At 42.1% G+C, this 25,000-nt stretch overlaps 1 protein-coding gene across 3 annotated transcripts in view; it reads right to left on the minus strand.

Annotated features, from left to right (window-relative positions):
* Positions 1–25,000, minus strand: part of ZEB2 (zinc finger E-box binding homeobox 2) — a 114,728-nt gene that overhangs the window by 3,652 nt on the left and 86,076 nt on the right. For 2 of the 3 annotated variants that reach the window (XM_065637397.1, XM_065637398.1), the window contains 6 exons: positions 22,331–22,402; positions 15,833–16,021; positions 14,909–15,123; positions 12,292–12,400; positions 9,462–11,431; positions 7,217–7,397 (listed from right to left, as the gene is read on the minus strand). In XM_065637397.1, coding sequence (XP_065493469.1) covers positions 7,217–7,397; positions 9,462–11,431; positions 12,292–12,400; positions 14,909–15,123; positions 15,833–16,021; positions 22,331–22,402 — 2,736 coding nt within the window. The remainder of the gene's footprint in view (positions 1–7,216; positions 7,398–9,461; positions 11,432–12,291; positions 12,401–14,908; positions 15,124–15,832; positions 16,022–22,330; positions 22,403–25,000) is intronic. The other variant, XM_065637399.1, reaches the window with a different exon arrangement.

Below are 25,000 nucleotides of genomic sequence, written 5' to 3' on the forward strand. Positions count from 1 at the left end.
GCAGCACCGGCACAGGAGGAAATCCAGCAGGAAAAATGAAATATGTTTTCAGACTGCTGAAAGATCTCGACTTCCAGGAAAATTCAAGTTGCTCCTGACCTGCCTTCTATTCCTCTGCAGTTACTGCTGGGACTCAAGAGCACGGGAAGTCAGGCATAAAAAAAAAGAAAAATCACTTCCGTAGAAAAGTTGCTAAGAATGAATACTAAGGAATATGCTAATTTTTTTTGCCTGATCTAGTCACAGCTACCTTCAAGTCCCACTGTGAAAGTTCACGTTTAATAAGGTGTGATTAGCAAATGTTCAAGGAAGCCAAAAATTGTACGTTATGAACGAAGGGGAGATCTGACAGGAAGGAAAATACAGGAGAAACCACAGATAGAATAGTCCAAGTGACAGGGAAATTAGCGGATGCCTGGAAATTGGCACTCAAACTACATTTCTTTGTATGAGAGTTTTCTAAGCTTTCACATATACAAGGTTTCTTTTTTCTCTTTATTTCCCTTTACAGTAAAATTGAAAATTCAAGCTTGATATATTGAATTATAGCAGTACTGCATTTATGATCTGTTTCCTAAATATGCATTTCTGCCAATTTAACCTGTTGGGTAAAGGTCAAGCTTGAAGAAAACTCCAAGCTTTGAGCTGTACAGGTACTTTGGCTTTCAACCTCCAGCCCTGACCTGGGGATGCACGACATCCAGAGCCGGGACCACATTTGGAGCCGTTTGGACCACAAGTTCTGCCACAGTGGGGAAATCCCAATTTTAGCCAGGGAGATTTTAGCACTAACATGTCACTCAAATTAACTTAAAATCCCAAAGCGCTCTCGACCTAAGCGTTCCTCAAACCCCAGTGATTCCAGAAGAAAACCCTCAGGGGTGGGGTGGGAGCTTTCCCAACACTACAAACCACCCAGCTGGATGCACCAGATGCTCCTGCCTGCATCCCTGCCTCATCCCAGCTGTCCTGCTCAGCCCACTCAGAGCAACACGCTGCCATCCCTTTGCTGGTATCTCCATAGTTGCTAATTTTGTTCCTCTTTCATTCCTTGCAGACATTCTGCTTTAACTCAGCACCTTTTTTGTGTGTCTTTCTCCTCACTAAACTTCTGCCCACGCTGTCTCAGTCCCTCCCTCTGACTTACTTTTCCCTAACATCAGCAAGCCCAACCCTTGTCTCATTCCACTTCTCCACAACACCGTTCCTTCTCCATTACTTCAAATTTCCTGATATTTTTGAGGCGCACTACCTTTGTGCCCACTACGCCTCCCTCACCCCACGTTTCCTTCCTCTTCAAGCTGTGCTCCATCCAGTTGCCCAGCACGTTTTCTCAAAGAGAAGTCAACCAACTCCACTGCTGCTCATCTAAGGCTGGGTGATGTGCTTAACCCCCAGTCTTTGCCTGCTTTGCTCCTTCTTCACGTGGGGTGTTCATTCAATGCTACACCTCCTGCTACCTGGGGCTTCCCCCCAGCCAGCACAGAGGTAGCCTGGCATGGAATCATCCATATTTTATAAATTAGTTTAGAAATGAGATGGTTAAAATACTTCATATTTTCATGTTAATTTGTATTATTACTAAAAAGGCTATACTAGAACTATTTAGTCTACCACATCCCTACCAAGGACTCAGTTTTGATCTGAGGGAACATGACAGCTTGAGCAAAGTTCTTTGTTTAGACACCACACAACATACCTTAGCAGTGTGCAGCTGTTACAACACTAATTGAAATATGTTTTTAAATGTATCGGGTTTCCGAACATTTGCGGAAGAATTATTTTTTTTCCCCCGTGTGCAAAACCCAGTATTTCAGCCATTTAAAAGACATGCCTAATCCCTACAATGCATTAGTAGGCCATAAAATAAAGCTGAAGTAAGGTATTTTACACTGGGGATGGAGAGAGATCTACAGTTGTAGGTGGATGGGGAGAAACTACAACTGTAGGTGGATTGGGACAACCTACAACTGTAGGTGGATGGGGACAAATGTACAACTGCAGGTGGATGGGGAGAACCTACAAATGTAGGTGGATGGGGACAAACCTACAACTGTAGGTGGATGAGGAGAATGTCCAGCTGTAGGTGGTCTCAGCTGCTTTATCAGCTATTTAGCTAACACACAGTAAAAGCATTGTCATGCAGTGTCATAACATCAGTGGAGTAGAGATGGGTCGAAAGAAATCAGTCTTGAACATCCCACCCTATAGGTTTTATGCCTTCTCATCTGAGACGATCTGTGTTATCCATGGGGATGGAACTAGGAGAGAAGAACCCAAGACATCTCAACAGAGGGCTCACAAAACACTTGTGTGTCATCAGGTGGATGCCTTGGTGTGGATGCCTTGGTGTAGATGCCACATTTTGCTGTGAAACTAAATGTTAAATCTCTCTCAAATGTCTAAAGGAAATGTTTGGGCTTTTTTTTTTTTTTATTCCACCATCTGCATCCCACAGGGGCCTGCGCTCAGTTTACAGAGGGGAAATTATAACTAATCTGTTTGCAAAGTCTCTAAAATTCCATTTCTGTTAAAACAAAACAACAAAAAGTCTAACAGTGAGTATCTCTCAATCTTCCTGCGCTAAAAGTCTCTGACTGAAAAGCTACGCCTTTCCCATTTGCGGTGGTTTAAAAGTCATAAGACATCAGATCGTCAACTGTCGCTGGTCTCAGACCAAATATCACCCATCCTCTGCCCAAGGCAAGTGGGTCTTGTTTCTATGGGAGTTGGGGGCAAACAGAAATCTCACTCTTTGGAGGAAAGAAGGAAACATTTTTGTGACAGTTTGTTTTTATTTTCTAAAGGTGGTTCCTTTGAAGCTGCTTGGGGGTTTGAACGTTAGATGTAGTCCCAATGGAGACGGATTAGCAGCCAGAGCATAGAGAAGCAGTCAAAGGTGCAAGATAAATGCAATTTATATATAATTGCCCAAGCTGCACCTGTTCCGTTTTGAATAGGAGACCTTGTCTACGGAACAAATTTCACAAGCATGGAACATATCCTTCTTTTTTCTTTATTTGAGTGTAAAATGGGGAATTCTGAAGTTGTATGAAAAAATAACCTTTAAATAGCATGTAAATTTTTTATGAATCAAGCTCTAAATAAAGAAAACTCCTGAGCAGGGAATTCAAAATACTAGCCAGAGAGAGCTGATTTGCTACCAGGCTCAAGAACAATATTTAGTTTACAGAATCAATCTGGAAATAAAACTAGTGCTTGCATCAGCATGAAAGCTACAAAAATAAAAAAGAAGTCTTAATAAAATATACAGTGGAAAAGGAAAGGATGAAAGCACTAACACAGCTATGAGGCCCTCGACAGCCCACACAAGTAATAAAATAGAATATAATGTAATATAGAACAACAATGAAAGGATTTAAAATTTCTAGGTAGGATTCTGAAAGACTGTTTCCGGCTTTTGTTGCAGAGCAGGAACGCTGCAAGTTTCCTTGCGAAGCTACGACAAAGCTGGTGTGCGGCAGACGTGGTGCCACGAGCAGGACAAACGCTAAACCTTCACCTCTCTCCTCGATCAGCCCAACGCGGTGGTGACGACAAAGCGGGGGCTGGATTGCTACCCAGGAGCCAGGGTATTTCTCTGTTTTTTAGGGGCTCCATTCCGTTTGCTCTCCTGCTTTCCCTCATCTGCAACGCAACGGTTTTTTGTTCGCCAAACGGCACCAAAGCTTTGCCATGAAGGCAATCCTCTTCTTCGCCTTTAGCAAGGAAAGCATCTTGAACCGTGAACTATGTAGCTTGAAGAAATCTGAGATTAGACACACGCTTAACTAATTTCAGCCTGACCAAAGTTAGGATGAGTTCATGAGACTTCACAGGGAAAGAACATGAGCACTGAATTCCTGTGCTACCTGCCGTGCTCTGAACCCTAATTACAGTGCTGCGTCCTCTTGTTTTAAGGAAATAGGATCTTGTGAAGCCCAGACTCTAAAATGGACACATAATTTCTCTTAAATTGAAATGGCATCCCAAAATTAACTTGGAAGAATTTGGTCCTGCAGCAAGCAGTGGCCTCTCTGCTAAAATTCAGATCAGCCAGAACCAACGCAATTCACTCATTGCAGTAATGCCATAAATTTTCCTTCTCCACATAAAGCTAGAAGTTATTGCAACATACGACTAATACTGCATAAAATAAAAAATATGGATTGTGAAATTTGGGCCCCTTTTTCTACTGTGTTCAAGCTGCCGCAGGCACAGTGTGCAGAGGTAACCACAGAGCTCCTTGATCTGTGGCCACATGGTCCTACCAAAAGTTCTTGGTTTTACACAAAGAATTAGCCAAGTCCCATCCTTCTTCTTGCCCTGGCAAGGAACCCCAACTCCACCGCAATATCTACAACATTCCTGTTTTCTCCTTTACAATAGCTGGTGTAGCACATGCTGAAGGCAGATCATACAGTTTTACATATCGATGTTTCTTTCTGCTCCAAATAATTTATCTGGGGTAAATCTTTAGGGGCTGCTAAGCAGCAACAGTGTCTTCTCAGACTCTTTTAACCCTCATTACAGCATTGGTTGCAATAAGTATGTGCACTTTGAGAAGTGGTGCCAAAGAAAAACCTGATTGTTCAAATATCAGAAAAAAAGACCTAAAAAAGCACATAGAAATTTTTAGGAAGAAGGATAACAGTATAAACATCACCCACTATTTGTGCTTCTTCAGGAAAGACAGGACCTGTTCCAATTCCTCATAAAATACGTTTCTAATTAAGTAGCAACTGATCATGATCAGATGGTCAGAAGAGAGCAACACACTTTAAAAAAAGTTTTTCTCTTCTTCAGATTTCAAAAAATTGATTGAAAAACCCAGGCTTACTCTCACAGTGACCCCAAATGCAAAAGATGGTGTTACTTTCAATTCAGTTCATTGCACCGAACGCGGACTGCGATTTAGCACCTACGTTACTAATGCAATTGCAAGCTTTTTTCCAAAACTATCAAATTAATTTGAAATTCACTTAAGATGCACGCTGAGCCATCAGCCAACGTCCCAGCGCAGCGTGGCTCCTGACGGCTGTGAATGAGTTATGGAGGCCAGCCCAGCCAAGGTCTTCAGAGCTCCCAACCACCTCTATCTCACGGTAGCGTGATGCGTGGAAGATCCATAGAGCAAACACATCCTTAATAATACTTCACACTTTATATAGCGAGTTCCATCGCAGGATTTCAGCCTGCATGAATTAAGGTTTACAACACTCCTGAGAGGCGGGCTGGTATCATTTTCCCTCTACTTCAGAGATGGGCGAAGGTGAGAGAAAGATGTAGCAATTTGCTGGAATTTGCAGAGGAATTTTGTGGCAACATAGAAAAGAGCACGATGCTCTCAGCGCCTGTGCCTTTGCCTCGAGACCATCCTTTCTGCCTCTAAATGCCACGCTCGAGCTCGATGATGGGCTGTGGTTCTAATGTATTAAATATGACACTGTAGACATGTTCTGGATCATAAGGCTGAGTCCCATAAAATTGTCAGACGTAGAGTTGAGAAGCTGAAAGGGACAGAGCAAAGAAGGAGAAAAGTCCCTGCACCACAGCTGGGTGGCATTCTCCAAGGCAGTAGGTTCCTGTGCTACTTAAGGACCAGAACATATTTTTGCTTTTACAAATGCAGTTTATTTTGCAAATCAAGGTGATTGCACACATTTCAGCTTGTCAAATTTTCAGCCTTTCAACCATATGTCTGTCGACCTTATGGACTACCAACTTTATGGGATTTAACCATATGTCCAGATCCCAATATATATGAAGGCCAGTTCTAACATAAGAGCTTTATGGTAGTAGTGTAGTAAACCGTAATGTTTGCAGATGGCTGTAATAAAATCATTCAGGAGAGGAAAGGTGCAGGGACGTAAAGCCTTCAAAAGCTTCTTCTACTGAATAAACAATTTGATCTGAATAATGTAGCAGAGAAACACATTCCACCAATGAACTAGCTGATCTTGTCCAACATGTTGCTTTTAATTTTCTTTCCTAATCCCACATGTATTTTAACTTTCTTTTTTATTTTCCTGTATGAAATTATCTTAAAATATGGAAGAAAAGTACAAGAAGGAAAAATAACAAAGCAAATAATTTTTTTTTAAAGGCAGAGTCCACTTCTGAACTGTAAATTTTTCATATGTGAAACGCCAAATGGTTGTGCGCGGCCTGGAAGATGTATTAATAGAGAGGTATAAGTTTTTTACTGTCACATGGTGAGATTGAAGGATGATGTGACTTGCTTCATTTCCTGAAGTGAGACTCAGCTTTCAAAGTTAAAGAAAGTTTCCTCCTGAGTAAGGTTTTTCTAACTCTAGGAAGTTGGAGTTTAGTTTATGTCCTGCTGCACAACGATTCACGTGATAATTCACGTTCCCTTTGTCTAACATAACTTGATATCTCTATTATTTGAGCAGCTTAGGTGCCGTTTTCTCCTAACCGAAACATCCTGAGCCGGTGCGTCCCCTCGGAGAGCTGACAGCAGGGAAGGGGGCACCGCCTGCAAGGGCAACCATGGCCAGCATAGGTGTGATGGAGGGTCTTTTTTAAACCAAAATATTTTTTAAGCTGACAATCCGCGGTGAGTTTTGGCAAGCTTCCTTGAGCTAGACAAAAATCGGTTCCTACTCGGGAGAGATGGAAACATTCCCCAGGCATTAACTGAGAAGCGAAAAAGGAAAATGCAACCTGCCTGTGCTGCTGGCGTGCAAAATCACGGCGAGAGCAACCCCTGTGAGCTGTTTACTTTGAGATAACTCAGCCAGAGCCAGCTCTCACGCTGCTAACGTCAGTGGAAGTTTTTCTATTGGATTAAACGGTGCAGGGTCAGATAGTGTCTAAGAAACGAGAAATACACTGTCGCTCTTCCTTCCCGTGCCAGGCTTCGTGTTGACCAAGTCATGGTGCTTTCTGAGTGCCTTATTTGAAGAGGGCTCGTCCTGTGAGACGCTGAGTGCCACGATTGCCACTGCCCTCGGCGTGACATCTCACGTAGCACCTGCTGAGATTCACCCCATCGCGGCAGTCATTTGCCAAGCAACAGCTACTAAAAAAATTTTAAAAATAAGCTGAACTAGGTGAAAGATATTATTTTTCCCCTGATGAAAGCCTCAGCACCTGCCAAACTGTTTGTTGCACGAGCGCACTCATGAAAGACACATTAAAAAACACGTGACGCGGACCTCAACCCTCCCCTCGGCGCGCGCGGCCACCTTACCTGTGTGCTCGTATTTGTGTCGCAGCAGGGAACTGCTCTTCTGGAATGTCTTGTCACATAAGTCACACGCGTACATGCCACTTTCTGTCTTCTTGATCTTCTTTCGGGACAGACAGGAGTCGGAGTCCGTCATGTCGTCGAGGCCGGACATGTAGTCTGGGGTTCCATCAAGCAATTCTCCCTGCGAGGGAACCACCCGTCAGCGACACCCGCTTCCACCACCGCTCCTTCCCACGGAGCAACCAACCGCCCCAGAAAAGTTAAAATAATATCTACTTAGGACGGTGGTCCTTCTTAGCTTAGGAACCTGTTGGTAATGAGACTACAGCTGATGAGAACTGTGGAAATAACAAAGAGCCTTCTACTTCTGTGCCTGGAACCAACTTTCTTTGAGCACTCTGCAATAATATCATTTACACAAGCGGATAGTATTTATCAAATCAGCACTAAATATTTTCAAGGAGCAGAAAACGCAAAGGGGAGGCTCTTCATGGATGGCAAAAGGTGGTGTAATATTTTACAGGGGTAAGTGTAAGCAACAGCTAAGAGATTATTCCTTTCACAACACTGAAACTTGGATATATTCTGTATCTGTAGAAAGGTTTTAAGTGAATTTTATATTTAGGTACAAATGTTATTATTATGCAATCCATTTAAATGTATGTCTTCCGACTAAAGGCCTTAAGCTATATTTTTATATTTAATTTTGTAATTTGAAATAGGGAATATTAATAACGCTTTTTATCAATGTTCTATCTATGTTAAAACAGCCTTCAGCATTAAGCAATAATGAATGTGGATCAGTAAATTATTAAATTTCTTGATATTTATTTTGTCTTGATCCAAAGAGAGTGCAAACTTGCATGATAACATACATTTCCATTTGCTATCACACAGTTCAGTTTTCTTAGACTAGGTTTGCACTAATTAATATTAGAGAAGATTAAATAGGCTTAAATACATTTACAAAGAGGGCAGATGTACTGGAAATTGGAATAGTGGAACAGCTGTTATGGAGGTGCAGTGCTATTTATGCTCCTATTGTGCAAAGAGGGATTACCGCCTGCAATGTAAAACCATACCTGATTTTCACATTTGAAACTATAAAACATTTACTACTCAGTAAAATTACTAATAGACCGTAATAGGACATAGGGGAACATGCACAAATGTAAAAAAAAAAAAAAAAAAAAGAAGGAAAAAAAAAATGATTAATCTATAATCAGTTAATCTCATTTAACTAAACCCTGTACATTATGTCTGAATACACCCAGCAAAAAGCTATAAAAGTATGTGACTTCTGTAGTGCAGCTCTCTACTATAGGCATGTGAGCAGTGAAATCCTTTGCTGCTCATGTATTGACTCTGGGATGACCCAAGAAACGGATTGATGGTTGTACCAAGGCATGAAGCAGCGCTAACCCAGATTATGTGTCCACGGAAAGACTTTGTCTGCAATTAAGGGCCCTAGCTGCTACGTCTCCAAATAATTTCTGTTAATCTCTGGTGGGTTTTTTTTTTTGGAACATGTTCCAGATGACTGGTGGGGATTAGAGAACTGGTAGTCTGGGAAGGGCAGTAGATGGGTTGAAGGAAGGGGCTATGGTGAAGCAACGCATCCATGTTTCTCACCCCTCAGATGGTCATGAGAAGAGAGAACGCCTTTCCCACGCACGACGTGTGAGCAATCCCCCAAAAAACATGGAGGTGGAAATTTGGAGGGCTTTCAGTGGGACAGAGCTTCTACAAGGCCATACGGACCTCTGCTTAGTGAGTGACGGCTTTGCGTCCAAACGTGGGGGTGATTCCCAGAGGTCTCCTGCTGCCTCTTTTCCCCATGGTGAAATGTAATTATGCTCACTATGAGGGGACCCCTACAGAGTTTCCCTACAAAGTTTCCTTTTTTTTCTTGTTTTACTACAGGATGGGATTTTTCGTGAACATTATCATTATTAGTACACAATTCTCATAAGGAGCGACTGAGCTCGTAACAGAATAAAACCACAAAAATTATAGCTATTTAAAGGTATCGATACTGCTTCTGAATCCATGTAGAGGTACTCCTTAAGCTAATCGCGATTTGTTTTCCTACCCCACTGCATTTTCGCAAGTTCAGACCAAAATCAACCCTGCCAATTTTTTTTGGAAATGCTGAATATAACTTTGGACTTTTTCCTCTGTAAGAGGACGTATCACAGAATACGAAATTGTAGCATTTCAAAAGAAAACGGGTGCAACAATTTACCTGAAATCCTTGTTTCCGCTGGTACTTTCTCCTTTGCTGCATATCAGCAAAAGTAGCTGCTCCAGTTGGGTAAGTGTAGGCCATATGTGGTAGGAAGCTCATCTGATCTAGTCCTGGGTATGGTCGCAGCCCAGGAATACCGGTCTGGACTGGTGGCATAAAAGTGGCTGGGGGAAATGCGCTCTGTGGTGGCAGTGTTGTGTATAAAGGTTTGGCACTAAATGGGTTCATACCAAATACCGGGTTAGTGCTTTTATCCAGATTATTTGAATTAGAAAACTCCTTCTTGATAAAAGTCAAGTTCAGTGGCTCATCTGAGTTTTCAGATGATGAAGAAACACTGTTGTGTTCTAAATTTACACTGTTAGATTTTGTTTTGTTCTTTGTGGCTATAATACTTTTGGGTTCCTTCATTTGTTTTGGTAAAGACAAGTCCAAAGGCTCAGCCTGAAGCTCCTCAGAAGAGAAACTGTTTGGAGTGTAAGAACTACTGTGGGAGTTTTTAGAAGATGTGGAAGAAAGATTTAAAGGAGAAGGAGTATTGCTCCTAGAGTGGTCCAATTTATCAACTGGTTTAATATTGGTAAAATGAGGAGGTTTTGTTAGCCTGAGAGGAGTATCACAATTAGTAACGCTGTTATGGAGTTCAGCTATAGATGGTGAAGTTATAGAGTCCACAGGCTTTATTGGAGATCTGGCTGACAAAGAGTCTTTAGTGGGAGTGTTGTTGGTGGCAGCCAGCGCCACCTTGGCACTGGCCCTTTCCAGTGATGGTGACCTGGAACTTGAATACTGGTAGACTTTTCTTTGTTCAAACCATTCCTTCACAAATTCCTGAGGAAGGCCAACGGCAATGGAAATTTTCAGTAGTTCATCAGAGTTGGGTTCCATATTCATAGCATAATATGCTTTAAGTACAGACATGTGGTCCTTGTATGGGTTGATGGGGCTAGTCATTCCTTTCTCAGAAAGTACTGATGACAGCAAGAGGGTTTGCTTATCAAACACTCCAGGTTTGTTGGGAACCATGTTCTCGTGAGGCTGAAGGACTGCCTTGATTTCTTCGTTCATTTTACACAGGTAACGTTCATGCTGATGCAACGGAATGGGACCAGGAAAGCTTTCTTTACAGAACTGGCATGAAAATGGAGTGGATACGTTGTGGTTCTCTATCATCTTATCTTCAGTTACTAGGTCTATTAGGGTTCGCAGCTTCTCTTTTTTAATGTTATTGAGCTGCCTCCTCGAGTCTGTGGTTAAGCTCTGGAGGCAAGCTTTGGCTTCATTGACTTTCTCTAATGTATAGTCAATAATACTTTTAGTGGCACCATTATGACTTACTACTGGAAGACCCACGGGGGGAATATTGGGGGAGGTAACTCCTTGTTCCTCAGCTTGAGAGCATGAATCCTTCATATGGTAAACCTTCAACTTGGAGATCTCTTCAGCCTTGCAGTCCATTTTCTGCCTGGAAACCGTGTTGTCCACAATCTGTAGGACCTTCTGCACCTCACTTAAATTACTGCCTACCGCAGGAAACCCAAGCAACGGTGCTTCCATCCCTACACCTAAGTGCTGCATTGGACTTTGAGCAGAAGCGTGAACTCCTAAGGGACTGGTTGCTCCAAGTCCACCATTCATAAAAGGACTAGTTGCACTAAACCCATGTGAGGCCATAAGAACCTTGTATTCATTGAAATCTAGTGGTTCTGTTTTAATTTTCAGTAGGCCTGTTTGTTCAGACATACTAAGTGGTTTGCCATTCTCCAGCTTGTTTCTCAGCTGTGTAATGGCTGAATTAGTAGGAGAGGAAGATACAGAATTAGGAGAAGAACCCGTCTTGATATTGTTTCTCATTCTGCCATTTACAGAGATCAAACCAATACACTTCTTGCTGCTGATGTGCGAACTGTAGGAGCCAGAATGGGAGAAACGTTTCTTGCAGTTTGGACACTCATATGGTTTTTCACCTAAAATGATAATTAAAAGCGAATGTTAATTATCATTGTTGCTGCTATAATTGCGAGCGATCGCATTTGCCACCCAACTTATTGTCTCTGTATCCACCGATTAATACCAAATACCAATTCTATGAATACGGCCACACACCACCACTGCTTTACCCTCCTCTTTCTGCAGGTCTTGATGTCGGTTTGGACCCACGGTCTCCAGCCAGCAACAACCACCAAGGTGCGAGATCGGCTCCAGAATGACCATCTCAAGTCACAGAAAACTACCCTGTGGTCAAGGAAGTCAAACCAAATCCAGACCATTCAAATTTGATTTCTTCTTTTTCTTTTTCTCCCAGAAAAAATGAATTTTCATGGTATGAGAAACTCAGTCCTGACGTTAGGACCTCCATATCTGCAGAGGTGGAGGTTTGTGCCTGGATAGAGCCCGGTGGTGTTTCGTGTGCAGGATGCTGCGTCAAGCAGGAGAGCCAAAACGCACAAGTCATTCGACTGGAGACACTTTGCACTTACTGGTTATCTGAGAATATGAGCTGCGTTTCACTCGGGGAGACTTTTTGTTATGGAAAGTATAATGGACTCTTCAGGGTCCAACTGCACCGAAGCGAGTGAACGCTCCTGAACTCCAAGTGCAGAACAAACCATCTATATTATTTGCAGGAAGCTTTACTATTTCCAAATCTTTCAGCGAGACCGTGGTATTAACAGCGTGATAAATGAGGATGACTCAGATATCACTTATGAAATACCTTAGTAGCTCCAAGAAGTCAGAAGCAGAACTGTGTAAATTTTAAGCAGTCTTTAAAACTCAGCTAATTAAACAAAATGCAAATGAGCACACCGGCACCTCCGCTACTCACCACTGTGAATTCGCAGGTGTTCCTTCAGATGGTGTTTATATTTGAAGGCCTTGCCACACTCAGTGCATTTGAACTTGCGATTGCCTGCTCCTTGGGTCAGCATTTGGTGCTAGGAGGGGGAAAAAAAATATAATTACGCAAGAGAAACCATGAATTTGTAGCTTAAAAAACAAAAACAAAATTAATGTGGCTCTGAATTTATCAAACGGACCAAAAGGTCTGCATGTATATTTATTTATCTCATCAGCGTTGCAATAAAAATCAGAATGTTGGCAGTAAACCGAAACAAATGAGAAAGTACTTTCACACGAGCATTCGGTATTTGCTTTAGAATTATTTCCTAAGTCTCTCATCAGAAATGTGTTGCTTTAAGGTATCTTACAATGAGAGAAACTGTTTTATAAGAAGATTTGTGGCTCTTAATATTCCTAGCAGATTCTGAACATGTGGGACTCTGCTTGTTTAAAAATTCTGTTTACTGCGTGTGTAGGAAAGACAGAAATGCTGCCATTAGTGGCATTTCGTGTAAGATTTAATTCATTATCAAACAGAGGAGACTGCATCGTCGGCATGAGCTGCTGCTGGAAATGTTTGTTAAAATCACAGAGCAGCAGGGAAGACCTGAGCTACCTCTCGTGCCATGTTTTCCCCCGGTGCTCTTCTAAGGGGCGAGGGCAAGTTGAAAGTTAAAAGTGGCACAAAGATATAATCAAAGGCAGACGACCTTTTTGTGACAAGCAAGAAAATCCCCGTGACTTTGAATTTGGAGAGGAAACAAAATAATTTAAAAAAAATAATAATAAGAAGAATAATAAAGCAGCCAAGCACTCTGGATGCTCAAAGTAGGAGGTCAGCCCTTTGCAAGCGGCCACGACACAAAAGCCGATTGCGGGAGAGGGGAGGGGGGGGGTGGAAAAAGGGAATAAAAAAATTAAAGGGGGAAGGAAAAAAAAAAAAAAAAAAAAGGCAGCGCCAAAACGGTATGACAACTGCGAGGGTGTGCTGCCTCTTCCCACATTCCTGGCGAGACAGATGGTGTTACATGGGACACAGGGAGGTTTGTTCAAACAGCAGCAACCTTCAAAGATCAAGCAGAGCCCAGCCCGCCGCGCGCCATTGAGGGACCCGCGCTCATATGTTGCTGAGTTGCATAAACAAACAGCAACAGCTGTTTTGTCTCCCCCCATCGCCCTCCGAGGACTACTATAAACTTTAGTTGTGCCACTGTTAATATGATACAATCATTTTAATTTACTAATTGTAAATGCCATGAGCAAATGAGGGGACTTTTCAACACCAAAGCTACCATTCATAATGCGCCAGCACCGGCGCGCTCTCGCATGTGAAATTTCAGGCGGTTATGTTGGATAAATATCTAGGCGGGTTTTATTTTTTTTTTTGCTTTTCCCCTGGTGTTTTTAATGCTACGAAGCAAAAGAAAGAACCTTACGGTGGAAAATACACATGTGAAAATGCGTTTGACTACCAGAAAAGCCACGGGAAGGAAAGAATAGGTGAATCCGGCTCCAGAATCATTCATATTGATTTAAGATCAAGCAAAAGATAGCGGTTCTCTTAAAAATGCTAATTGCAAAAATCGCATGATTAGGAGATGTGTGTTTTTGCTTAACCGAATTTACCTTATGCTGAGAAAAAACTACAAAGAGATATACAGATTCTGAGGTTTTTAAGAAAAACAAATACAGCATAAAGCCTTTATAATTTGACACAATGCACACAGCTATTTATTTAAGTTTTAACCACGCCATTTGAGTTTCCATTACAGCCCTCCATAAGACGGCTTTTCAGAACAATTCTCCGGCGAGGACAGGGGTAGTTTTTCTGCTGTTACGTAGAGTTTTGTGGCACAGGTCTATCCCCAGCCTGTCTAGAGCACTAGGGAAGCTCAGTCACCTGTTTGAGATACGTTGCATTTCCTTTAATGCAGCACTGATATAATATTACATGCATCCCATCGAGGAAAAACCTGCTTTGATTTATTGCAGATACACTGCCGGGCTATACGAATGATAGGGATGCCACAATTCTAGCGCATGCATGTGTTAGTGGCGCAATCACAAATGATAGCCTATACGGACTGTAGGAAGAGTTATTCTGAAAATGTGTAATTATGTTTAACAAACGATTATACCAAATACGCATAATTTCACGTGATGGAAAAGGTTACTCAAAAAGTAATGAAAAAATATTAGCGGGTCTTTTAGTATGTCTTGGAGCTCCTATTTGCAACACTGCAAAGTAAAACTAGGTGAAAAATGGAATTAAAATTGCTGAGATGTTTAATAATGTATAATTAAAATGCTACAGTTTCATTCACTTTTTGAGGAACATAAAAACGAAACTAAAGTCAAGTTAAAGTGCAAATAAAATTTCTAAATTAGAAATTAACACACTCATTCGATCGTGAACATAAGACTATTAAATCATATTAGAAGAGACCATCAAAAAATCATTTAGACCTCAATTAAAGCTATTACCATTAAAAGATCTGCATCTTCAAAATGCCATGAAAAATTAATAATGATTGCCAATCAAAGCAATATCGTTTCTCTAAGGGGTTATTACAGAAAGAAATCACTTAAAACCAGCCCCCCACCTGATCTGTCCCTGGCTTGTGTGTCACCATATGCCGCTCGAGCTGGGTGCGGTAGGCAAACGTGTAGTTACAGAGAGGGCACGAGAAGTTCTCCTCGTTCTTCTCGTGGCGGTACTTGATGTGCTCCTTGAGGGACGTCAGGCGCTTGTAGCCCCGGTCGCAGTAGGGGCAGGTCAGCAGTTGGGCGAAGGCATCTGGAGTTCCAGGTGGCAGGTCTGCACCCCGGGATGCGGAGGGAGGCGGGCGGGGGGGGAAAAGGCAGGCCAAAAGGTCAACAAATCAATGGCAGCTCATGGGCTGATTGCCCGGGATGGTATGAGAGGAATCGCGGCAATCTGCTGCCCCGAGAGGGAGGGACGGCGTTTCCAACCGGCGGCGGGAGGAACCGGCACCCGCGCACGCCCCGGGCAGACTCGCAGGACCCGCTCCGGACCCTGCTAGGAAATTAATTACGGGCATCGCTCCTCCCGCAGACCTCGCTGGCTGGAAAACTAAGAAATACTTCTCCCTATCGATCGGTGATTTGCATCCCAGCCCCAGCTCATTATACTACTCACGCCATTGACCGAATCCTTCCTACCAATGCTTTTCCAATTATTTATCAAGGCATCAGAGAGCAATGGGTCGGCTACTTCGTCTTTTGTTGCATCAAGACTTGCTTAAAACTTCCCAAAATCCCAACCAGAATAGCAGCCTTTCTCCCGTTTAAATTCAGCTCTTCAGTTCACCCGCCAAATAATACAAATTTGCTGACTAAAAAATCACAATACACTGAAATTACAGCCCCAATCTTTGCTCATGAAATTCCATGCCGCTGCAGCTGTTCTTCAATTTTTAAGGTAAACACCCAGGCATGTAGTGCATTTATAATTGCAACAGCTGCACGAGGTCAGGATACTGGCTAAAAATGAATTACAGCCTCACCAGTTTCTTCTTGCCCATTGGCCTCTGGAGTGCCAAGACGAGACAGTTCCTCGGGGGCTTCGGGGTAAATAATGGCCGTGTCGCTGCGCTGCAGGTACTCTGCTATGCTGACTGCATGCCCATCTCCTTCCTCCAGTTTCCTTTTGGCAAAATATTCCTCAAAGTCCGACGTGCAATTTGCGTTCTTCACTAAAAAGACGAGAGAAGGGGAAAAGAAAAGGGGTTTGAGCGCATCCTCTCCACGAGAGCTCGGGTCGGTTCAAACCATCACGCACAGGCTGAGCTGGTTACTGGGGCTGCAGCTGGATCCTCGTTCTCATCGCTCTTGCTCCAGCTCCTAATAAAATTAATGTGGGTTTTCCACCGGCATGGATGGAAGTAAAGGCGGGCTGTTAAATTAACAAGAATGCGGGCTCTACAGGGTGGCAGGAGAAGTTTATGAGGCTTGGGTAATGCAGGTAATCCTTCATCTATGGAACCCGAACCTTCAGGGGGCTCCTGGGGGACCCATGGCTTTTGGCGTGAACGCAGCTCGACCTACAGGACTGAGCTCAGCTGCCCCAGATCCCCCAAACCCTGAGACAGTCCCCACACGGGAGACAGTAGTTACAGGTAGTAAAGACCACAACAACTTCTCCTCTATGAGGTGTCCTGTCTCAGGCTGCTCTTCCATAGTGGACACAAGAATCACTCAATCACACCTTCCCTTTATTTTTTTGCTCCCTGAAATGTTAAGTTACAATGACAGAATAGGGTCTTTTTAAAAAAATGTAGTGCTTCATAGTTTTCTACAAATAGAACCACATGTTTTAGACCATAACAGCGATACTGAGCCTAAAACCACTTTTACAGTTTGTACAAGAGTTTTCCTTCTTTTCCTTGAATGTAAACCCAATTTTTTATTGTGCATGCAATGTCCATGAAACATAATATATGCTCAACCACAAAACATCCTGTTACTAAAAATATGGTTTTCTCCTCCATGCATGAACACTGCATACAGGAAAGACCTTAAAAACTCTAGCAGGTTATAGACAAATATTAACATAACTATAGCAGAAAAATAAAATGACCTGATCGTTTTCTTTCTCTGATTTTTTTTTTTTTTATTAACAAGTCTTGGAAGACACAGTTGGTGGCAGGGAATTAAAGATACTTGTTTTTAACTGACCATAAATGAAAAGAACGGCTTATGATTTATTACGTTCTTAATGTATTTCTCCTTAGGTGAAATAAGAAAATGAGGCAATGCCATAAACTGTTCTACAGTTCACGTAAAAGTAAAAAATTAAATGGCATGATTCTGCTCTCACTGGCGCCTGGGAGCAATATGGAGTAAACTCATGGAAATCAAAGGGTTTATGGCCATACAGAGTTATGCTGGTTCGTAACCACTGGAAATGACACTAACCAGCCCCTTGGTGTTTAAAAACGAGTACATTCTTTGCCTCAGTTTCCTACAAAAACGCTAAGTGATGCTGGCAGTCAAAATGAGATGTGGCCTCCGACTGTAGCACAACTGGAAACCTGAAAGCGCCTGATTTGAAGCGCTGATCTCATCGTCATCGATAAAAGCAGATATTCAGCTATGCAAACAAACCTCATCCCTTTGGCCGATAAAATCAAATCCGCTGGTAGAGACAAAGATGCCCTATTTTTCGTGTGAGCTGAGCAGCTTCTCAACCGTTCTGCAGTATTTTAGTGACAGTGACCAAATGGCACCGGTCATGGGACCCTGTTTTTGGAAGGAAACTTCTGTTCCTATCACAGTGGTTTTGCAGGGAGCCGCTACAACACCACAGTGCTCCTGCCTTGGTCCTTCTGTAGCTCTTGCTATCGTTTGTTAGTAGCATGAGAAGCAATAGCCCCTTTTTCTGCCCCTCCGATAAAGCAACTTCTATAGAAGTGGAGTGTAAGTATGGAGAACAAGTCTGAGTACCTCACCTCCATTTTGTTGCTGTAAGAGAAATATAACAAAATGGTGGTTGGTGAAGTACACCTTATGCACATGAGCATCCGGCTATGTTTTTCACTTCGCTTTTATCAGAACGAAGGTGAGGCATTGCTTTTTACGTTGGAAACCTGACTTTTCATTCCCTTGCTATGCCTAGATCTTCCAACTGTTGCAAGACCATCCACCCTCCGGCTTAATGCTACTCCGTCTCTTGGCTTAGCAATAGACCCAAGGAAAATAAGTTTATTTCTTGCTAGGTTCAGACTGTGAGCCAGTAAATGCTACCTGTAAAGCAGGGAAAGTGAGTTTTTATTGGGATAGGAGATATGAGAGCAGGAAGGGGAAAGGGTGGGATGGCTCCAAGGGAGGAATGTCCCATGTCCTCCTGCTCCCCCAGGCAGGCTGGGGGGTGTTTGGACCCTGCAACTACATCTATAAGATGGAGATTCAAGCCACTGAGCAAGGCCTGAGTCAGTATTAGAAGATTCGGTCCTAAACTCAAGCCCAAATGAGGTTCTTCCCTCCCGGCACCCAAGTCTATCTGGAGATTGATCCAACAGGCTGCTGCGATAATACTGGCCTTGGCTTCCTAATTCTCTGGATTATTTAGCTTCTATGTCTGTGCATGCAATCCGGGAGCTAAAGCAAATGTTTATGTCTACGTTATAAACCCCTAAAAACAAGGGGATTTAGCGGAAAAGCTGACAGATCCTTAACTGAAACAATACAACCAGCGCTGGGACGCTGCAGATTAACGTAAATAGCAAAAGGTGACCATGTATACCTGGTTTCTCGCTAGCAACGTTACTGACAATTCAGACGTGGCTGGAAGCTCACCCAATGTTACTAAAAAGACCCATCTGATAACCATTAGGTCTCTCTCTCGATTTCTGGGGGGAAGGCTCGCTTCCCCCTCTCGTGCCCTAGTTTGTTTTCTATGCAGAAAGTCGTGTTCTCAGATTCCTCGTGGGCTGACATTGCACATCCCCTCCTGCGAGGCAACGATTTCAGCGAGATCTACGGCAGGTGACCTCACCAAATAAGTCTTTTTTTTTTTTGGTCTTTTTTTTTTTTTTTAATTACTCATTGGAGCCTGGAGAGCAGAAATATTTTCAGCTCCAAAAGCCGATGTGGCCGTGTCACGTAAAAATAAAACGCATTAGGGAAAGCTATCTTTGGAGGCATTTAGGACCTTTCAAGATAAAGTGAGAGAGAGGTTCAAGGAGCTTGGAAGACCAGTTATTTTGTGTGGGAACTCGTCCTGCGAGATGGTGATAGCTGCCCTTAATCGCAAACAAAGCTAATAAAACCACAGCCTTCATTAGCCAGGAAGTGAGAGGCCCCCATTGGTACACACAGATTACAGCCTGAAAACGGCCTGTCCTCCAACCGGCCAAGTTTTACTTCTGTTTTCCTCCCCCTGAAGGTTTTATATTTTTTCCTCTTCTTTAAATTATACTAAGAGACCTTTACTCGAAGCTCGTCAGCTGTTAGTAATCGAAACGAGGAAATTTTTTTCTGTTTGTTCACAGGGAATTTATTAATCTCTCTTCTGCAAACATCCCGGTTGTAATAACCCTTAACAGGTACAATAAACCAAACCATAGGAATGTATTTATTCATATTTTTAAAACCTCTTCTGCAGAACACAATCTTGTCAAGTAACCATTTCAGAAATCCCCAGAAATATTTACAAATTAATTTAGCAGGACCAAAGCCTAAAATGTTCACTCTAGTGGTCACTCTTGCTTTTCCACTTTAAAGCCTCCATGGCTCATTATAAAAGTGCAGCTGATTAATGTATGGATAACAAGATTTTTTTTTTTAAGTACCGCTAGGAAGAGGCCGTTCTGACAACAGCAGAATAATCTAATAACAGAGACTTTTTCTTTTAGTTTTCTTTCTCTGTTAATGACATTGTGCAAATGAATTTGATGCCAAAAATACACCGCACTTGTTGCGTGCACCTACAGCAACTTTGCAGCTGGATGTATGTGAGTCTGAATCTGTCTCTGTGCTCAGCCCAGGTGCCAAGAGGGAGACGCACATATTAAGCAAGAGAGATCTCCTTGGCCTATGTGGAAGGGCTCATGTTAATCTGTAGGAAAACCTAAATGGCTTTCCTGGAGACCAGAAGGTCACTTTTGCACGGCTTTCACTGAAGATGGAGTCACTGATCCAACTTCTTTCATTGCGATGAGCCTCAGCCTCACCTCAGCTATTTTATTAAACATCAGTATTAAATCCCCCTACTACTTGCAGGGAAAAATTGAGGCCAGACACTCAGACCCAAAGCCTATAGTGAGGCTGAAGAAGACAACTTTGAACTTTTCCAAGACTAAGTAGGAAGGACCTCCAATGGCTCAGGGACTGACCTCTCCCCTTTCCTCCTCAGATAATGGTTGGGGCAATTCGACAGGCAAGCCAGCGGAGTTTTTACTCTGCATGAAGGATGCTGCAGCTCCTAGCTGTCACCTGGGATCTTCCACTTAGGGTGAAAAGACTGGCAAAGGCATTTAGTTTATCAGATGATTTAGCATGACTAAATCAACTGACATCACTCTAGAGAGGCTGCAGAGACTGCAGCCATTGCAGAAACATCTTCTACCCAACCTACCCGGGCACCAGCCTCCACAGAAGGAGGTGGCTCTGAACACCTCAGTGACAAAAGATTTGTATTAAACACCAGCAGAGCACCAGAAAACTCGTGGTGGTTATTTGGACAAACTACACATTGCAGCGAATAGCAGCTGGAGTAAAGAGGAGGCTGGGGCTTCTGCACAGGGCACTTGGGGAAGGAATTGCCAAGGTGCAACATCCAGAGCTGCGGTTGCATTTTAAATGCAGGCCACCTACATGCAAAGCACTCTTTGAATCACGAGTTGGCAGTGCATCAAATCGGGTAGGGGCAACCCTCGTGTTTTCTCCCCAGAAAACCGGTTTCCGAAGTGGCAGGACAGCCCATGGACTCGATGGACCCTACCCCTAGAGACATGTCGTGAGGCCCAAGTCGAGCAGGCAGAAGAGACCATCAGATACTGGAAGGGAAGAGGCTAAGAGGACATGAAGTCTTCCCCCTCGAGCAGACCACATTGCAAGTATGAAAGAGTCAAGGCCTGTTATGGTAAGGAAAATATGCGCAAAGGAAGTCACACGGACTGATAGGGGACCTCAAAGGCTCTGGTAATGGTAATTCAGATAACCATCGAGTCTTATTTCTGAATCAGACGCCTTTTAAAGTCCTGTTTCTCCAAGTGCTAAGCACAATTTGTCACTTTATTAACATCCCTTGGAAATAAAAAAGGCTTTTAAAATACACGTGTATCCAGTTCTGTATGGCAACATCATTAAGTATATATGTAACGATAAACTGTGCCTTGGTGCCACCTTCCTTTCATGCATAATAAATCTAATGGATGAAAAAAGCAGCGACACGGTTTTATTTTCCTATTATTTTCCCCTTCAAGAATTATAAAGTAAATTTCTTGTGTTACTTAATAAGAGCATTGGGGTTTTACGTGGGTGTTACCAACATTAGGAAAGTGTGAGTAATAAGATCCTTGCAAGACAGGTACCACCTTTTACAGTAATATTTGCAGAGACCATTACCTATGAACTAAATCTCAAAATGGAATGCATAGAAATGTACTTATACCAGAAAACTCTTACTTTTAACCGTGCAAATCGGGGCTACCTGCAACATCTCAAATTGTGACAAAATGCAAAAGAAACAGGGGGTGATGTATGGGGATCCTGTGCTGAGGATGGAGTGTGGCCTTGTGGCCTTTGGAAAGAACATGGTAAAACCCTGAATTCATTTGGATTAGAAAATAGTAACAGAAACCTTTTGCTGTTTTGCTCTGCTATAGAAAAAAAAGATGGCTCAGAGACGACGCCTGCTAAATATCTCCGTCCTCTTTCTTGTTCCACAAAATGTATTGATTTCTAAGAAGAGGGGAAAGAAAGAGATGTGGAAAGTGGAAAAAAAAAAAAAAGATTAGCCAGAAACATAATAATCTCATAAATATGCATTTAAAGTGTGTGTGTCTGTGTATCTATGTAAGGGGTTTATGTGTGTCTTGCTGAAAAGATATTTTCAGTCTCTGAAATAGCTTACTCTGTGCACCATGCGAATCTGGGGTTGCCAAGAAGGGTGCACCCCATCCTCATTATCCAGCTCTTTGTACAGACTCTCTCATTAAAAAAACTACTGTGTCTTGGTCCAGCTACTTTAAACTATACAAGATTCGCCCTCTTTGGGAAAACATCTCCTCACGCTGCTGAAAACTATTAGCTCACAAGGATGCAGTTAAAAGGAGTCAGGGGCTGAAATGTTGCGCAGGAGGGGTAGCAAGGGCTCTCAATGAGTTTTTTGCTGCAGTGTTGTGATCAAATTGGGGGGGGAAAAACTAAAAAAGAGAATTATGTAAATGTTTCCCAATTGTTAAATCGAAAACAAGAAAGAAATTGTTTTGTCACTTCATGCACATCTAATTCTACACGACACAGAAGAAAAGCGACGCTCGCATCGTGCAGTAACTCACCTGTACCATTGTTTCCAGTGGTCTGAATTGTGGCTTCAGGCCCCATAGTGTCATAATCTTCCTTCATTTCTTCTGTGAAAGAAGCATGTACACTTTTAGCATTTGCACGTTATTGAATTGCTTACAAAGCAGGGAAGATGCTGCTCCGGGAAGGACAGAAAAGGGCTGTTGTGGACCTCCGCGTAATGGCTTTGTTCTGGCCACTGAATGAGTTCAGCCGTGCTGGATGGACGAGAACTTATTTACTTTAAACATGACAGCCAGTGGTGGAAAACAGAACTATTTGTTCGGGGTACATGAAGGGCTTTTCCCAATACCAAGTCTAATAAGCAACCGGGTGATAAAAAGGGATTTTTTTTCTGTATTTAAAAGAAATAATCAGTCAACAGACACTGTGAGGTCTATACCTGGAATAAACTGCAAATACAAAAGGAAGATACAAGAACTTCTTCTATCTCTATCTCTATCTATCATCACACAGATCTTCTGAGCTGTCACCGTCATTTTAACCTCATTTGAAGCGCAGCGTGTATTAATATCAAGTAGTGCAGAAATGTGACAAATTTTCAACAGTGGGCAGGTCTTTGCCCACAGGATCTGTTTGCATCTTCCGTGCTCCCTCCGTGTGCTGACAAAGTCTGCCTTTCTGGCCATAAATTGGGTTAATTCACATGCAGATGAGCATGATATGTGTAGAATTATTTACTATGTATTTCTCATGGATCAGTTTACTTTCCACAAAGCTGCAGTGAGTTGAAATAGCATTTTAAAGAGGCTGGATGAAGCTCCATCACCGGGGAGAATGCTTATTTTCATAGATGGTGCAGCCTGCCTCGGAGTGCCTGTCAAACTTGGTTTCTTGCTGCTAATTTGTTAGTTCATGTGCAACAGGTATTCACACATACAGCCTGGTTAACATTTAACCCTCCAAAGGGTTTTCACAGGCAAAAATAAATATATACAGCATTTGTTTCTCGCCTTTTCAACTTCTCCTAAATGCCAGCCTTTCTTTATTTGAAGCCACACATGAATATAGAATTTCTTTTTTTTTTAAGCAAGAGAATTTAGTATTTGAGATTTAAGTGAAAAATCTGCTTTAATCTTCCACCTAGCTGCGCTTGCAAGAAACAAGATGTCAAAAAGCACCCAGAAACGGTTCAACGATGACCAAATAAAGAAATAAAAATAAAAAACAAAGGAGAATTTCCCAGAAATGAACACAAGTCAATGATGATTCAGGAGGATGGATGCTGCTCGGCCAATCAAGTTGTAGACTGGCAAGAAGATCAAAGCCTGCTATTAAAGTCTTATTGATACATGAAGCATTAAAATTCTTATTACCCATTTTTTGTGAGAAAGATTTTGATGAGGACAGAAACTGGCCCAGTATTAATCCATTTCCATGACAATGATTTGACTGAAGATAGGGGAATAATATAAACAAAGCACATTCTCAGTTCATTCCTAAATTTGTAATCTTGTAGTATTCTTCAGATGTCACATTCTACAAGTAATTAGTTGGTAGAATAACAGGTTCTAATTGTATCATTCTAATCAAAACTAAAGCACAGAATGACTTAATTCAGAGCTTTACAACCAGCATACAATACTGTGGTATAAATATACATGTTTATGGCTTTGAAGCTTAAAAAAAAAAAAAATTAATGAAAGCTCTTAAGTTAAAATATGCAGGTACAAACAGATGCTAAATTTGTACAAAAGCATAGAATATGCAGACCAGATGAAAAATATTTGTTTAAACTGTACAGCAGACAAGCCAGCCTTGATTCTTTTCCCAGATCTGGCATTCTGCCTCTCTAAGGATCATTTTCGTGGGGATATCTCGCTTCCAAAACATTTAGGAGTTCAATATGTATTAATAAAATGTTGTCAATTATGATAATTGATCTGCCGGGCCAGTCTCACATCTGATATTTTTATTGCAGCCTACCAGAAATTTTAATCAAGGTACAGTATTTCTGAGAAGTTCAGCGTTAGATATAAATATAGTTATTGTGATTTTCTTCCTTGATCATCTCATGTGATTTCTGGTAGTAAGGAGTCACAAGAATGAGAAGTTTTCCATCTGAGGGCACGTCTACCCAGTCAGCAAGGGGAAAACAGTTAACAGCTTTTTTTTTTTTTTTTTTTTGCATAATAGTGGTAATGTTCAAGATTTCTGCTGCACTTCCTTCCTCATTGTCATTTTCTTCTGTGGTAAAGAGAAGTTACAGTGTCTTTTTGCTTCCCAAAAATTATTAAATGCTCACGAAGGCTCCGCGCCGCTTCTCACTTTGTGCAGGTCACCGGAGTACGTGCTGCAATTTTTCGTGTACATTTTTATTCTCGTTTAGCTGACACTTGCACAATTTATCCTTTAGCATTGCGACACTCAGCTAACATGACTTTTCTTTACCTAAACCTGCCCTCTTCCTAAAATCTGTGACCCTGCATAACACTTTCTGTATGAAAAAAAAAAAAAAATCATGGTATTTTCATCCTCTCAGCATTAATTTATTGAAATATAAAGTATGAATATACAGGCCTGCCTCTGTAAATTGAGAGAAAAGCTCGTGAGTGTTGTACCCAGGCAAAATAAAAGCAGGACAGTCCCCTGCGTGCTCAGATGCAGCAGAAGATCCACAAACACACGCTCGGCATTTATTTAAT

This window comes from Caloenas nicobarica, chromosome 6 (genome assembly GCF_036013445.1).
Source record: "Caloenas nicobarica isolate bCalNic1 chromosome 6, bCalNic1.hap1, whole genome shotgun sequence".
NCBI classification, from domain to species: Eukaryota; Metazoa; Chordata; class Aves; order Columbiformes; family Columbidae; genus Caloenas; species Caloenas nicobarica.